General features: G+C 38.4%; 1 protein-coding gene across 11 annotated transcripts in view; it reads left to right on the forward strand.

The window, feature by feature from the left end:
* USP54 (ubiquitin specific peptidase 54) overlaps positions 1–12,673 on the forward strand; it is a 121,951-nt gene that overhangs the window by 43,898 nt on the left and 65,380 nt on the right. For 5 of the 11 annotated variants that reach the window (XM_014538364.1, XM_014538365.1, XM_014538367.1 and 2 more), the window contains exons 2-3: positions 6,912–7,483; positions 10,481–10,573. In XM_014538364.1, the coding sequence (XP_014393850.1) occupies positions 7,337–7,483; positions 10,481–10,573 (240 nt within the window). In that variant the 5' untranslated portion in view covers positions 6,912–7,336. Of the gene's footprint in view, positions 1–6,540; positions 7,484–10,480; positions 10,574–12,673 lie in introns of those variants that run through there. The other 6 variants (XM_014538374.1, XM_014538370.1, XM_014538373.1 and 3 more) reach the window with 6 other exon arrangements.

The raw sequence follows: 12,673 nt of genomic DNA on the forward strand, positions 1-12,673 counted from the left end.
TAAGTAAGTAAGTAAGTAAGTAAATAAATAGGTCAGAGGAGGAACTATTTTAGGTGATGGTGGGGGTGGGGGTGGGGAAGAGATGACTTCAGATTTGGACATGTTCAACTTGTTACAAAAGTGGGGCAATTTGCAAGAAGTTGGTAATTTGGTTTCAGGGTTCACAAGATTTGTGATTTATCAGACCAGAAGTAATGTTTGAAGTTCTGACAGAGAAGGGGATGAGAACACCATGGGAAATGCTATAGAAAAGAGCAGGAAGGTCTGATTTAAACTTTAGAGAATGCCCCCCCCTTTTTTTTAACATTCTTTTTTTAAATTTATTTATTTATTTATTTTCCCCCCTTTATTGAATAAGATATTACAAATGTGTCCTTATCCCCCCAATGTCCCCTCATCCCCCCAATCCTGCCTTCACCCTCAATGGCCTATAGTTTTCTGAGTACAGGTCTTTTACCGAGAGAAACATCGATCAGCTGCCTCTTGCACACCCCCTAGTGGGGATGTGCCCACAACCAAGGTACATGCTCTTGGCCGGAATCAAATCTGGGACCCTTCAGTCCGCAGGCCGACGCTCTGAGCCAAATCGGTTAGGGCAGGGAATGCCCACTTTTAATAAAGTAGCAAAGGATAGAGAAAATGAACTGTCAGCAATAGGTCTACTGTTCATTTGTCATTCTTTCATTTTATTTATTCTCTTGTTTTCTTAATTCACCCAACGAATCCAGGATTGTATAGTATCAGGGCAGCCAGTGTTAGGTGCTGCAGAAAAGTTAAGAAGAATAAGGCTTATGGGAAGAGCCAGTAGGTTTTGAAATTAGGAGATTTCTTTAGAAAGTGAATGTTGCATGAAGTAAAATTGTGGTGGCGGAGTAAGGAGCAGTACCATGTTCTGATGGTAATCAAGGAGAGGCTGCAGTTGTAAATTATTAATTGTAGAGACATTTAGTAGTGAAAGGTTGAAAAAATTTTAGGACAGTAGGTATAGGCGATATGTTCAAGGTGGCCTTTGTTGTTGCTGGTTTTTGTTGTTGTTTTTTAAAGAATATCAGGTATCTCTGTGTAGTTATATTTAAAGGGAAAAGAGCCCTTGAGGAAGGGATGTTTGAAAGGCAATAATAACAATAACTCATTTACATAACACTTACTGTATGCCAGCACTTTGCATGTATTAACTAATTTCAGTCCACATAATAACCAATAAGATAGTACAGATATAGTTTGGAATTGTTACTGGTGGAAGTGGAGTTCTTGGGGTGGTGCGAGGAAAATAATTTCCTGAGGCCTCCATGGGCAGACGGGGTTTCATGGAAAGCTTTATTGATGGTGTAAATTAGGGGGATTCCCCTCTAAGGTCCCATCTCTGTCCATCTCACATGGAAGAAATCCAATCTTGTCTTCTGCAGGGCCAGAATTAGGGCCACTGCCCAGAATTTCTGCTCCATATTTAAAGCAGGCCAGTCTAGCATCCTGCATGTGGAGTCTGCATGGCCAAGGGCCATGTGGCTGCTTAAGGCCACATGGCTATGGAGGTGAGTGCACGGGCGAGTGGAGCGGGGGTCACAGAGCAAGAGAAAGCAAGAACAAGAGCGCAAGAGCGAGAGAACTCTCTCTCTGGGGATTTTAACCTTTCAAGATTAAAATCCAAGCTTGCATTGGGATCTACCCCCTCGCCAACCCATTGTTCCCCAGGCTAGATTGACAGCAAGCACCTTCCCTAAGTCACCCTGACTTCACTGTCCATCACCCCTTTGTTTGGGCCATTCCCTCAGTGATCTTCAGGGAATAGGTGGTTGGTTCCCTGGGGAGCATGAAGCTATAGCTTCCTGGTGAAGTGTCCATGCTTATAATGTCTGACCTCCTCCTTGCTCTCTTCCTGTTATTAATATTAATAAACTAGCTAATTATGACAGTAACATAATTATTGACATGTGGAGTGTACCAAGGAATTAAGGTAATTGCCTGTTGATTTATCAGGGAAAATATAGTTTCTTAAATAAATTACAAGTAAACTGCTATATAGAATAACAGAAACTAGAGATGTGAGCAACTTTCCTGGTTAAACTGTTTGGATATCTTGTAGATGCACTTTGACTTCTAATGTTAGGGTTACTTTTGGCTTTAATCACTAGTAATGGGTTACTTACTGTTCCTTCATTAGAAACAGAGATACTCTTCATGGTTTTTCCATTTGAATCATTGATTAGTTGAACACGGTCATTCTTTGATGACCTTCTAAAACGTTACCCTATTCCTTGTAATAGGTTCAGTTGTTTGCCTTTTTAAGTTAAACTGCTCTCTATTGATTGATTGATTGATTTTAGAGAAAGAGGGAGACAAGAGAAAGACAGAGAGAGAGCCATGTGGCTGCTTAAGGCCACATGGCTATGGAGGTGAGTGCACGGGCGAGTGGAGCGGGGGTCACAGAGCAAGAGAAAGCAAGAACAAGAGCGCAAGAGCGAGAGAACTCTCTCTGGGGATTTTAACCTTTCAAGATTAAAATCCAAGCTTGCATTGGGATCTACCCCCTCGCCAACCCATTGTTCCCCAGGCTAGATTGACAGCAAGCACCTTCCCTAAGTCACCCTGACTTCACTGTCCATCACCCCTTTGTTTGGGCCATTCCCTCAGTGATCTTCAGGGAATAGGTGGTTGGTTCCCTGGGGAGCATGAAGCTATAGCTTCCTGGTGAAGTGTCCATGCTTATAATGTCTGACCTCCTCCTTGCTCTCTTCCTGTTATTAATATTAATAAACTAGCTAATTATGACAGTAACATAATTATTGACATGTGGAGTGTACCAAGGAATTAAGGTAATTGCCTGTTGATTTATCAGGGAAAATATAGTTTCTTAAATAAATTACAAGTAAACTGCTATATAGAATAACAGAAACTAGAGATGTGAGCAACTTTCCTGGTTAAACTGTTTGGATATCTTGTAGATGCACTTTGACTTCTAATGTTAGGGTTACTTTTGGCTTTAATCACTAGTAATGGGTTACTTACTGTTCCTTCATTAGAAACAGAGATACTCTTCATGGTTTTTCCATTTGAATCATTGATTAGTTGAACACGGTCATTCTTTGATGACCTTCTAAAACGTTACCCTATTCCTTGTAATAGGTTCAGTTGTTTGCCTTTTTAAGTTAAACTGCTCTCTATTGATTGATTGATTGATTTTAGAGAAAGAGGGAGACAAGAGAAAGACAGAGAGAGAGAAAGAGAGAGAGAAAGAGAATCAATTTGTTGTTCCACTTATTTATGCATTCACTGCTTGATTCTTGTATGTGCCCTGACCAGAGATCAAACCCACAACCTTGGCATATCAGGATGATGCTCTAATCAACTGAGCTACCTGGCCAGGGCCTGAATTTTGTATTTTTAAAATAATTGTAAAATTCAAGTGTTTCTCCAAGCACTTAGCTAAATTGTACTGACATATCACTTATCTTATGTGAGGTTTATTGTTCTTTTTATACAATTAGAAGACTTATTCCCGGTAACTTACAACTTTCTGGTATCCTGAGGTCCCCAAACCAAAATTTACTTTTCTGCTTTTAGGCATAGCAGGTCACTCATTAAATGAACTTATTCATTGCTTATTTTGAAAACTTGCTAGTACTCTCACGTGCTTATCACATCAAATCTCAGCCATTGTGTGAAATAGGAATTGTGTCACTGTATTACAGACCTGGAAAACAAAGTTCAGAATACCTAAGTAGTTTAGGATTTTACAAAGCAGTAAAAATGTGGAAATTGAACCCACGTCTTCTAACTCAAAGTCTAGTCCTAGTACTCTTTGATAATATCACAATTATTCTATATCACTTGCTCCTTATAGCAACTTGACATTATACTGTATTTGAGCTGTCCTTTTCACAGAAATGTATTCAAGTTTTATTCCATTTTATTTTGTCATTATACCTATACTTATAAAAAAAAATTGCCAGTATCATCTGGAATGATACTATTATCTACCAGCTTAGTAATTTTAGTTATAATTTTGCATTGAATCAGTAATATGCATATAGTACAAGGTAATTTTTACATAATTTTAAAATCTTTTTTTATTTTTGCAGATATCAATTCCTTTTCAGCTTAAAAACATAATTTAAATTAACTTCGATAAGTTGTAAGAAATGGTTCAAAGAATTCCCGTATACCCTTTAGCCAGATTTAGATGTTGTTAACATTTTGCTATATTGATTTGCTTTACCTTTTTCTCTTTCTCTCCCTCTTCATATATACATATAAATATATATACTCTCCATATATGCATATATATACTTATAAATTTTTTTCTTCTGAACCATTTATGAGTAAGTTACAGACATTATGCTCTTTTACCCCTAAATACTTCAGTATTGCTTAAGAAGTTCTTTTTCTTAAACATTTTTTTCTTAAATAGATTTTTAGAGAGAAAGAGGAAGGGGAAAGGAGAGAGAGAGAGAGAGAGAGAGAGAAAGAGAGAGAGAGAGAAGAGAGAGAGAGAAGAGAAGAGAGAGAAACATTGATCTGCTGCTTCCCCCACGAGGGAACAAATCCGCAACCCAGGCTTATGCCCTGACCAGGAATTGAACCAGCGACCTTTCTGTGCACGGGATGATGTTCAGCCAACTGAGCCACACCAACCAGGGCATGTTTTTCTTCTTTTAAATAGGTTGTTAGAGCCATGTGGGTAGAACTCTTATTTTCTCACGTGTCTTTAGTAGATGACATTGGAAAAGAATCAGGTTGTTTGGTGCTAGCCCTGCCACTTAAGTGAAATATTTTGTCATCAGTATTTCTTTGGACCATTTGTTACTGCCTCCTGGGCTTTGTTCTTTTTGGCTCTCACCTCTAGTTTCTGACACACCTAGAGCAAATGTGAGAGCTTATTGCCTTACCCTACATAATACTGCCATTCAGAGCCTGGAATCTTCTTTTTCCGCTACTGCCTATTTTCCCTTTGCTCCCTAAACTCAGGGGTGTGTCCTTAGGGCAGGCTGAGTTTCAGTGAGCTCCTAATGTGGATATTGGAAGCCCCACCTGCCTGCCAAGTCCTTTTGGCTGTGAGCAAAGTAGAGGCTTGGTACTTGTCATTCCTCTGCAGCAGTTGAGCTGAAGGAATGCTGCAGGGCTTGTTGGAAGTTGCTTAGCACCTTGCGTGGGTGTGTGTGAGGGTGTGTGTGTAGAGTTGAGGGTCTTGTGTAGTTAGTGTGGGAGACCTGAAATCCTTCCTGGTGCCATGCTAATCATTAGGCAGTATTTATTGAATACCTCCTTATGACTAGCACTGTGATAGGAGCTCTTGGAATAGTATAATAAAATACTTCATTAAATCACAGTATATTAGGCAAACAATTCTAGCTCTGCCACTTACCAGCTTTGATTTGGGCAAGTTAATGTCTTTAAGCCTCACTTTACTTTCTATAAAATCAAGCTATTAAATCCTACATGATAGGGCTGTTGTGGAGATTGAATAAAGAATGTAAGTATAGTGTTTAGCACATGTCTGACAATAGTTAGGATTTCATTTCATAGACATATTTAGGATTTATGACTGACACCATATAAAACAAATAGAGAGTAATAAAACAAATAGAGAATAATATAACTCTACAGTGTGTAATCAAATACTTAAATTATGACATGTAAATTATAAATAGTCTGGGAATTTAGAGAAGAGAAAGAACAGTCTTGTGCAACCATTTACTGTTTCTGTGCCTCAGTTTTTCCAATGGACACACTGTGGAGATGCTAGGTGACATCCCAGAGAATGATTAAGGTATTATAGCATTTTAGCTTTTTTAGGTGGTTTATGTGATGGTGGAAAAAAGGGAGAAGCTTGAGGAGCTGTTAGAAACCAAATTTGACACTTATTCTTAATTTTTTCCTTATGTGGTCATGGCAGCCTTATAGGAAAATTTGAAGCTGGAGATTAGAAGCATTGCCTTCCAAAGAAGGTGCTTGCTTTGGTATTTCTCCCTGTTGCCTCACTGGCATTTTAATTAGTTGAGAACTCATGTTGGTCAATGGATGGCCTCTGATTGTAAGCACCTCGGATATAATCTGAGGATTAAGTGATTTGTACCCCAAATTATCTCTCTGATCTTCTGGCAAAAATATAACATACAAACAGACAGGGCAGGATAAGATTTAGTTCCCTTGGACTAATGTTAAGGACATACGATTTACTTACCATGAGTAGTTCTCTGGGATGTGGCATCTTTACTCGAACAGAATCTAGACTGATAACTTGGCCCTCCCAACTTCTAGATAGCCATGAATATGTAAAATACCTTTAAAAATTTCTTTACTTACAATATCCAAAAGGAACTGTTTCAACTCCTTGTTTGGTATGTACTTACTTGGTAATTTTTTTGCAAAGTGTGTATTTGGTTTTAATTTTTGTCTAGATCAATTCTCTTCTAGAAAATTTCAGAGAAGTTTCCCATGAAAGTAAAGCTGCTCATACTTTTTTTTTTTTCCTCTTTGGTTTCTCCTTTTTGTTGTTGTTAGTTTTTTTTCTTCTTGGAATTGTTTGCCAAGGTTTCAAGTTTATAGTGAGAGGTGAGGCAACGTTGATCTTGGCAGAACAGCACAAAGCCAGTAGAGTCATTAAGTGACGCAAGCTTTTGATTTTTTTTTCTTTCTGTTAAAGCTCTCTGGCACAGCTGGCTATTCTAGTCACAGAGGAAGAGAGGAGAAGAAGTTCTGGGTGGAATGATAGAAGATGTTTGGAGCATATTAAAAAACAGCAGCAGCAACAGCAAATGCCCCATATAATTCAAACAAGCTTCTTAGCTCTGTGGAAGCTATGTCAGTTGCTTAGAACTTGAGTTTTTACTTCAGAGGATGATGGGACAAGGCAATAGAAGGCGAGGAGGGTTGCGTTGGATTCTTGCTTATCTGTCTGCCTCTCCTTCCAGTTGGAAAAATCTTCAATCCACAAGAAGCATTGTTAACAAGACTAAGGAATACATCTTACCCTGATCCTGGATTCTGTTGGAATTGAGGATTACAGCCACTTCACCAGGATTTTATGGAGGTAGTTCAAGAAAAATAGAAGGAAACAATACTCAAGAATTTCTCTGTTTATATTAGTCCTGTGCCATGTTAAATTTTGGGCATTGTTTGGAGCAAGTTGGGGACAGCTCTCTCATGTGGATCTAAGTGGATACCTGCATTCCTCAAGCTACATATATGATGTTTGGAAGGCTGTAAACTCAAATTCTTTCAACATATGTTCATTAAGTTCTGGATTCTCTTTCTATTAAGGACTTCAGCAGACAGAAACTCCCTCATCAAAAGACACAAAACCTCCTCTGTGTTTTCAGGCTAAATGTGAACAATCATGTCTTGGAAGAGAAATTATTTTTCAGGGGGCCGTGGTAGTGTCCAAGGGATGTTTGCACCTCGAAGCTCAACCTCTATAGCCCCCAGCAAAGGCCTCAGCAATGAGCCAGGACAAAACAGTTGCTTCCTCAATAGTGCCTTGCAGGTAAGGGCTATTTCTTTCTTTTTGGTTAAATGTATTTTAGTTGCTGGTGCTGTATTTCTGGTAACTCTTAAATATAATACTTGACGGTCTCTGTTTGAGGTCAGCACCCTGAGATCATTTTTTAGGTTTATCTGTGTGATCTTAGGCAAGACACTTTATCTCTGAGTCTCAATTGCCTCATTGGTAAAAAGGGGATTAATATGATAATGAAATAATAACTGTAACTACTACTACTTACCTGCCTAAAGGGGAGGAGGTACACAGACTAGATGATCTTACTACTTGTTTATTGACCTTTTTTCCTGATCAGTCTCTTATTTCCTTTTTTACCCTAGTTGCTTTTCTCTAATATAAAATGCAAAATTCTGCCCAGCCGGTGTTGCTCAGTGGTTGAGTGTCGACCTATGAACGAGTGGTTACGGTTCAGTTCCTGGTCAGGGCACTTGCCCAGTTTGTGGGCTCAATCCCCAGTGTGGGGAGTGCAGGAGGCAGCTGATCGATGATTCTCTCTCATCATTGATGTTTCTGTCTCTCTTCCCCTCTCCCTTCCTCTCTGAAATAAAAATATATTTTTAAAAACAACAAAATTCTTTCCACAAGTCAGACTTTCTTGTCTCATAATTTTCAGGCTTTTAGCACATATACTGAATGGAGTCCAGTCTTTGTTCATTTCTTGATCTCCTTCCTATGAGATCACACGTAGTAGCTCATAATTGGTGTCTGGTTAAATATGCTTGAACAGAGCTAGTGGAAAGTAAATTTTCCTAAGATGATTATCTACTCTAGATTTTCCCTTTTGTTGTTGCTTGCCACCTTAGTGGTCGCAGAATCCCAAAGCTTCCTGATCTGCCTAATCAGGCCCATAATGTTAGGTTCATACCCCTTGTCCTAACTTTCAAGTAATCCCTTTCCTCTCTTTTATACTTTTCAGAGTAAAAGTAAATGAAAATTTCCACCCAAGACAATTATGCTTTGGTTAAGTATTATTAGTTTTATACCTCAGATTTAATGAGAAAGTAAGTTGTTAATGAGATAAGAAAAGACAAGAGTATTTAATATAAAAAGCATTGGACTTAGGAATTAGGAGACCTGGATTCTACTCTTTGGCCTTCTGTAGACTAGTCTTGTGACCTTGTACAGGTAATAGTATTTCAGTTTCCTCATTCATAATAAAAGAATCGTGTCAAGCTTATTTGTGTAATCAAGATTTCATACTCCCAGTTTCTAAATTTTTATTTGGAAACATTAAAAAATCGTATGCTATGAAGCCTATAGGAAGAGTTTAAGCACTTTCACTAATTACTACCACAAATTTCTTGCAGTTGAGTGGGTTGGTTAGGTTTTTTCTAGGTGATGCATATTAGGTTTTTGAGTGACTTTGCATAAACTAATAATACTTTTGTAATTTAGAAGCAGGCAAAATAGTGTTGGCTATAGGTGTGTTTGTGTTTACATCCTTTCTGGCCATAGTCCTGTTTTTATAATTCTGTTTCTATATTTTCTGTCTATACTGTCAATTGAAACAACATTTATGACTTTCCGTTCTAATTTCCAGTGCTATATGCTATATATACACACACATAGATATTTTTATACCCATATTTAAGGATTGTGTCATTGGTGATTTTGGATTGCATACTATAATTGTGTTACAAGTTGAAAATATTTGTTTCTATGAGCTAATTTTCTAACTTTTGATATGAAAGCTGTGTTCACCACAGCTGTGTTAAATCCATTACATTTGTTTAAAAAGCTGTTACTTATTTGGGAGCATAGTGTGTTTCAAAAAAATTTGAAATATATACTTTGAGACAATAAGTAAGAAGCTCCAGAGGTGTTCTGTGATCTGGGGCTCCAGTCACAGAATTGTAGTGCCTTTTCATATATGGTGACATTTAAATGTTTTCCAGGCAAAAGGAACTCACTAAGGAATTATGCTATATATTACACCATTTCTTTTATAACTAAAGTCCATAGTTTATCTAGATGTCTTTAGTTTTTACCTAGTGTCTGTTTCTATTCCTAGATCCCATCTGGGATACCACATTTACATTTACTTGTCATGTTTCCTTAGGTTCATCTTGGTTATAACAGTTTCTCAAAATTTCCTTGTTTTTGATGACCTTGACAGTTTTGAGAAGTACTAGTCAAGTATTTCATAGGATGTCCCACTGTTTGAACTTGTTTGATGTTTTCCTCATGATTAAATTGGGGGTAAGGGTTTTTAAGAGGAAGACCATAACAATAAAGTGCCATTTTCATCACATCATATCAAGGTTACATACTATGGACATGATTTATCATTGTTGATATCACCTTTATTTTTAATCTGACTTAAGGAAGTTACAACTCGCCAAAAATTGAGAAGTCTAACGAAGACAAAATCCCACACTATATAATTCAAGCTTCTAAATACGTTTTTATTTTTAAAAAAATATATTTTATTGATTTTTACAGAGAGGAAGGGAGAAGGATAGAGAGTCAGAAACATCGATGAGAGAGAAACATCGATCAGCTGCCTCCTGCACACCCCCTACTGGGGATGTGCACACAACCAAGGTACATGCCCTTGACCAGAATCGAACCTGGGACCCTTGAGTCTGCAGGCTGACGCTCTATCCACTGAGCCAAACCAGTTAGGGCTCTAAATATGTTTTTAAATATTCGTGCTTTTTTGTGGACCATTAAAATAAAATCTTACTCTGCAGCTATTAACCCATAAATATCCTCTTCAGGTTCACATTTGATGTATATCATACCATATTTTCTGTGTGACCTTCCTTTGTGTTCAAATTACTGTCTTTTCCAGAATATGGTCGTCTATCCCTCTTGTTAGATGTCTCCTCATCTTTTTTTGACATTTAATATACTAGAATAAACTTTGCACTTGGGAATAAAGACATATTCTGCAATTATTACCAATATTTGCTTGAACTCTTGAATTTAAAATTAAATGGTGGCTTCTTATAGAGTAATGTGTTTTCCCTCCTTTGCCAGGTTTTATGGCACTTGGACATCTTCCGACGTAGCTTTAGGCAGCTTACAACTCACAAATGCATGGGAGATTCCTGCATCTTTTGTGCTCTCAAGGTAAGTACTTCAAATTTGATTCTTCTCACTACCATTAGGTTGCCAAATGATAAATATTGAGGATGCTTTTGATTAATCAAGGTTATTTGCTTGTGGTTCAGTGTAAAGGAAAACTATCATTAGTTTTATTTTTCTTCAGAGAATTACTACTTGGCTTAAGAAGTCTGTTTTTTTAACCTTTTTGCCTATGCAGCTCTATTTAAGGTGATAGGATAGTATTAAAATGTGCTTAGACTTTGAGTGTTTAACTGAAAAGCTAATTCTAAATTTTTATTTTGAAAGCATAAACAACCCAAGTATTCTTAATGTAATTAACTATTGTCTGTTAAAGCTAAATTCTTCCTACTAAGAAAAGCCAAGTCTGAATTCCTGGTTTGTCACAGGGATACTGGGATGCGATGACTATATGTTTAGTTGCTTGTGACCAAATGAATTGTGACCCAAAAAATTCAGAATTTCCCAGTAATACTGGTTATTGCAACAACTGACTCAAAACAGTTTTTTGACGAGCATGAGTTTTAAGCCGTTCCGTCTTTTAGTTGTATTTTTGAAGTGGTTGTTTGCGGCAGCAGTCTCCGGTGTTTACCTATGCCGCCATCTTCCAAAATCCAAGTATTCTTAATGTAATTAACTATTGTCTGTTAAAGCTAAATTCTTCCTACTAAGAAAAGCCAAGTCTGAATTCCTGGTTTGTCACAGGGATACTGGGATGCGATGACTATATGTTTAGTTGCTTGTGACCAAATGAATTGTGACCCAAAAAATTCAGAATTTCCCAGTAATATTGGTTATTGCAACAACTGACTCAAAACAGTTTTTTGACCAGCATGAGTTTTAAGCCCATGATAGGTAGATATCTTTAAAAAGAAATAACTGAGTCTTCTGAACTTTTGCTACTTGTGTCACAAATATCTTTTTTTCTCCACCCTTTGTTTGGAACCACTGTAACTTTTAGCAAAATATAGAATATAAATTATTGGTTAATTAGGAGTTTAAGTATGAAATTTTAATAAAATCAAATTCTTTACAAGTTGTAAGGTTTCTTACTGTGCTCATTCAGACAGAATTCTATTCAAAAGAGCATTTGGCTTGATTTTCTGGGAGGTATATTGACATTGAATTCTAATTTTAAATATATTTTTCATTGATTTTAGAGAGGAAGGGGGGGGAGAGAGAGAGAGAGAGAGAGAGAGATCAATGATGAGAGAGAATCATTGATCGGCTGCCTCCTGCACACCCCACACTGGGGATTGAGCCCATAACCCGGGCATGTCTTTTGCCCTGGAATCGAATCGTGACCTCCTTGTTCATAGGTCAATGCTCAACTATTTAAGCCTGCCGAGCTTAAATATCTAGTTTTAGATAAACAAAAAATACAGTGATCTTTGGTCAGCAAGTCAAAGGGAATTCAGGTTCATCGCATTAAAAGCAAAATACTAAGGCATGATACTTGCTAGAGAGATTTGACCACTGAAGAAATCCCCAGTAGAAGAATCTCCTAAAACTAGAAATTCTTATCTATACGAGGAAGGGATAATAAGAACTTATATGACCCCTTGGCATGTCTTTGATTAGTCAGGACTGCACCATATTTCTTTTCCATTGACACTTATTATATTTCACTTTCCATAGGGACAAATTGTTAACGCTAAGATAAATAAACTAGAGGCCTGGTGCACAGAATTCATGCACGGGGGGGGGGGCCCTCAGTCCGGCCTGCACCCTCTCACAGTTTGGGACCCCTTGGGGGATGTCCGCAGTTCAGGACCCTTCACTCCTTACCGCCTGCCTGCTCGCTGCTCCATACCGCTCAGCTTGCTGCTCTTTAGCGCTGCCGCGGAGGTGGGAGAGGCTCCTGCCACCGCCGCTGTGCTCGCCAGCTGTGAGCCTGGTTTCTGGCTGAGCAGTGCTCCCCCTGGGGGAGTGCACTGACCACCAGGGGGCAGCTCCTGCGTTGAGTGTCTGCCCCCACTACAGGCCTGGTGCATGAAATTCGTGCACTCGGACTCGGGGGGGGGGGAGTCCCTCAGCCTGGCCTGTGCCCCCTCGCAGTCTGGGACCCCTCAGGAGATAACGATCTGCTGGCTTAGGCCTGCTGCT

The sequence above is a fragment of the Myotis brandtii genome, unplaced genomic scaffold, assembly GCF_000412655.1.
Source record: "Myotis brandtii unplaced genomic scaffold, ASM41265v1 scaffold190, whole genome shotgun sequence".
Lineage (NCBI taxonomy): Eukaryota > Metazoa > Chordata > Mammalia > Chiroptera > Vespertilionidae > Myotis > Myotis brandtii.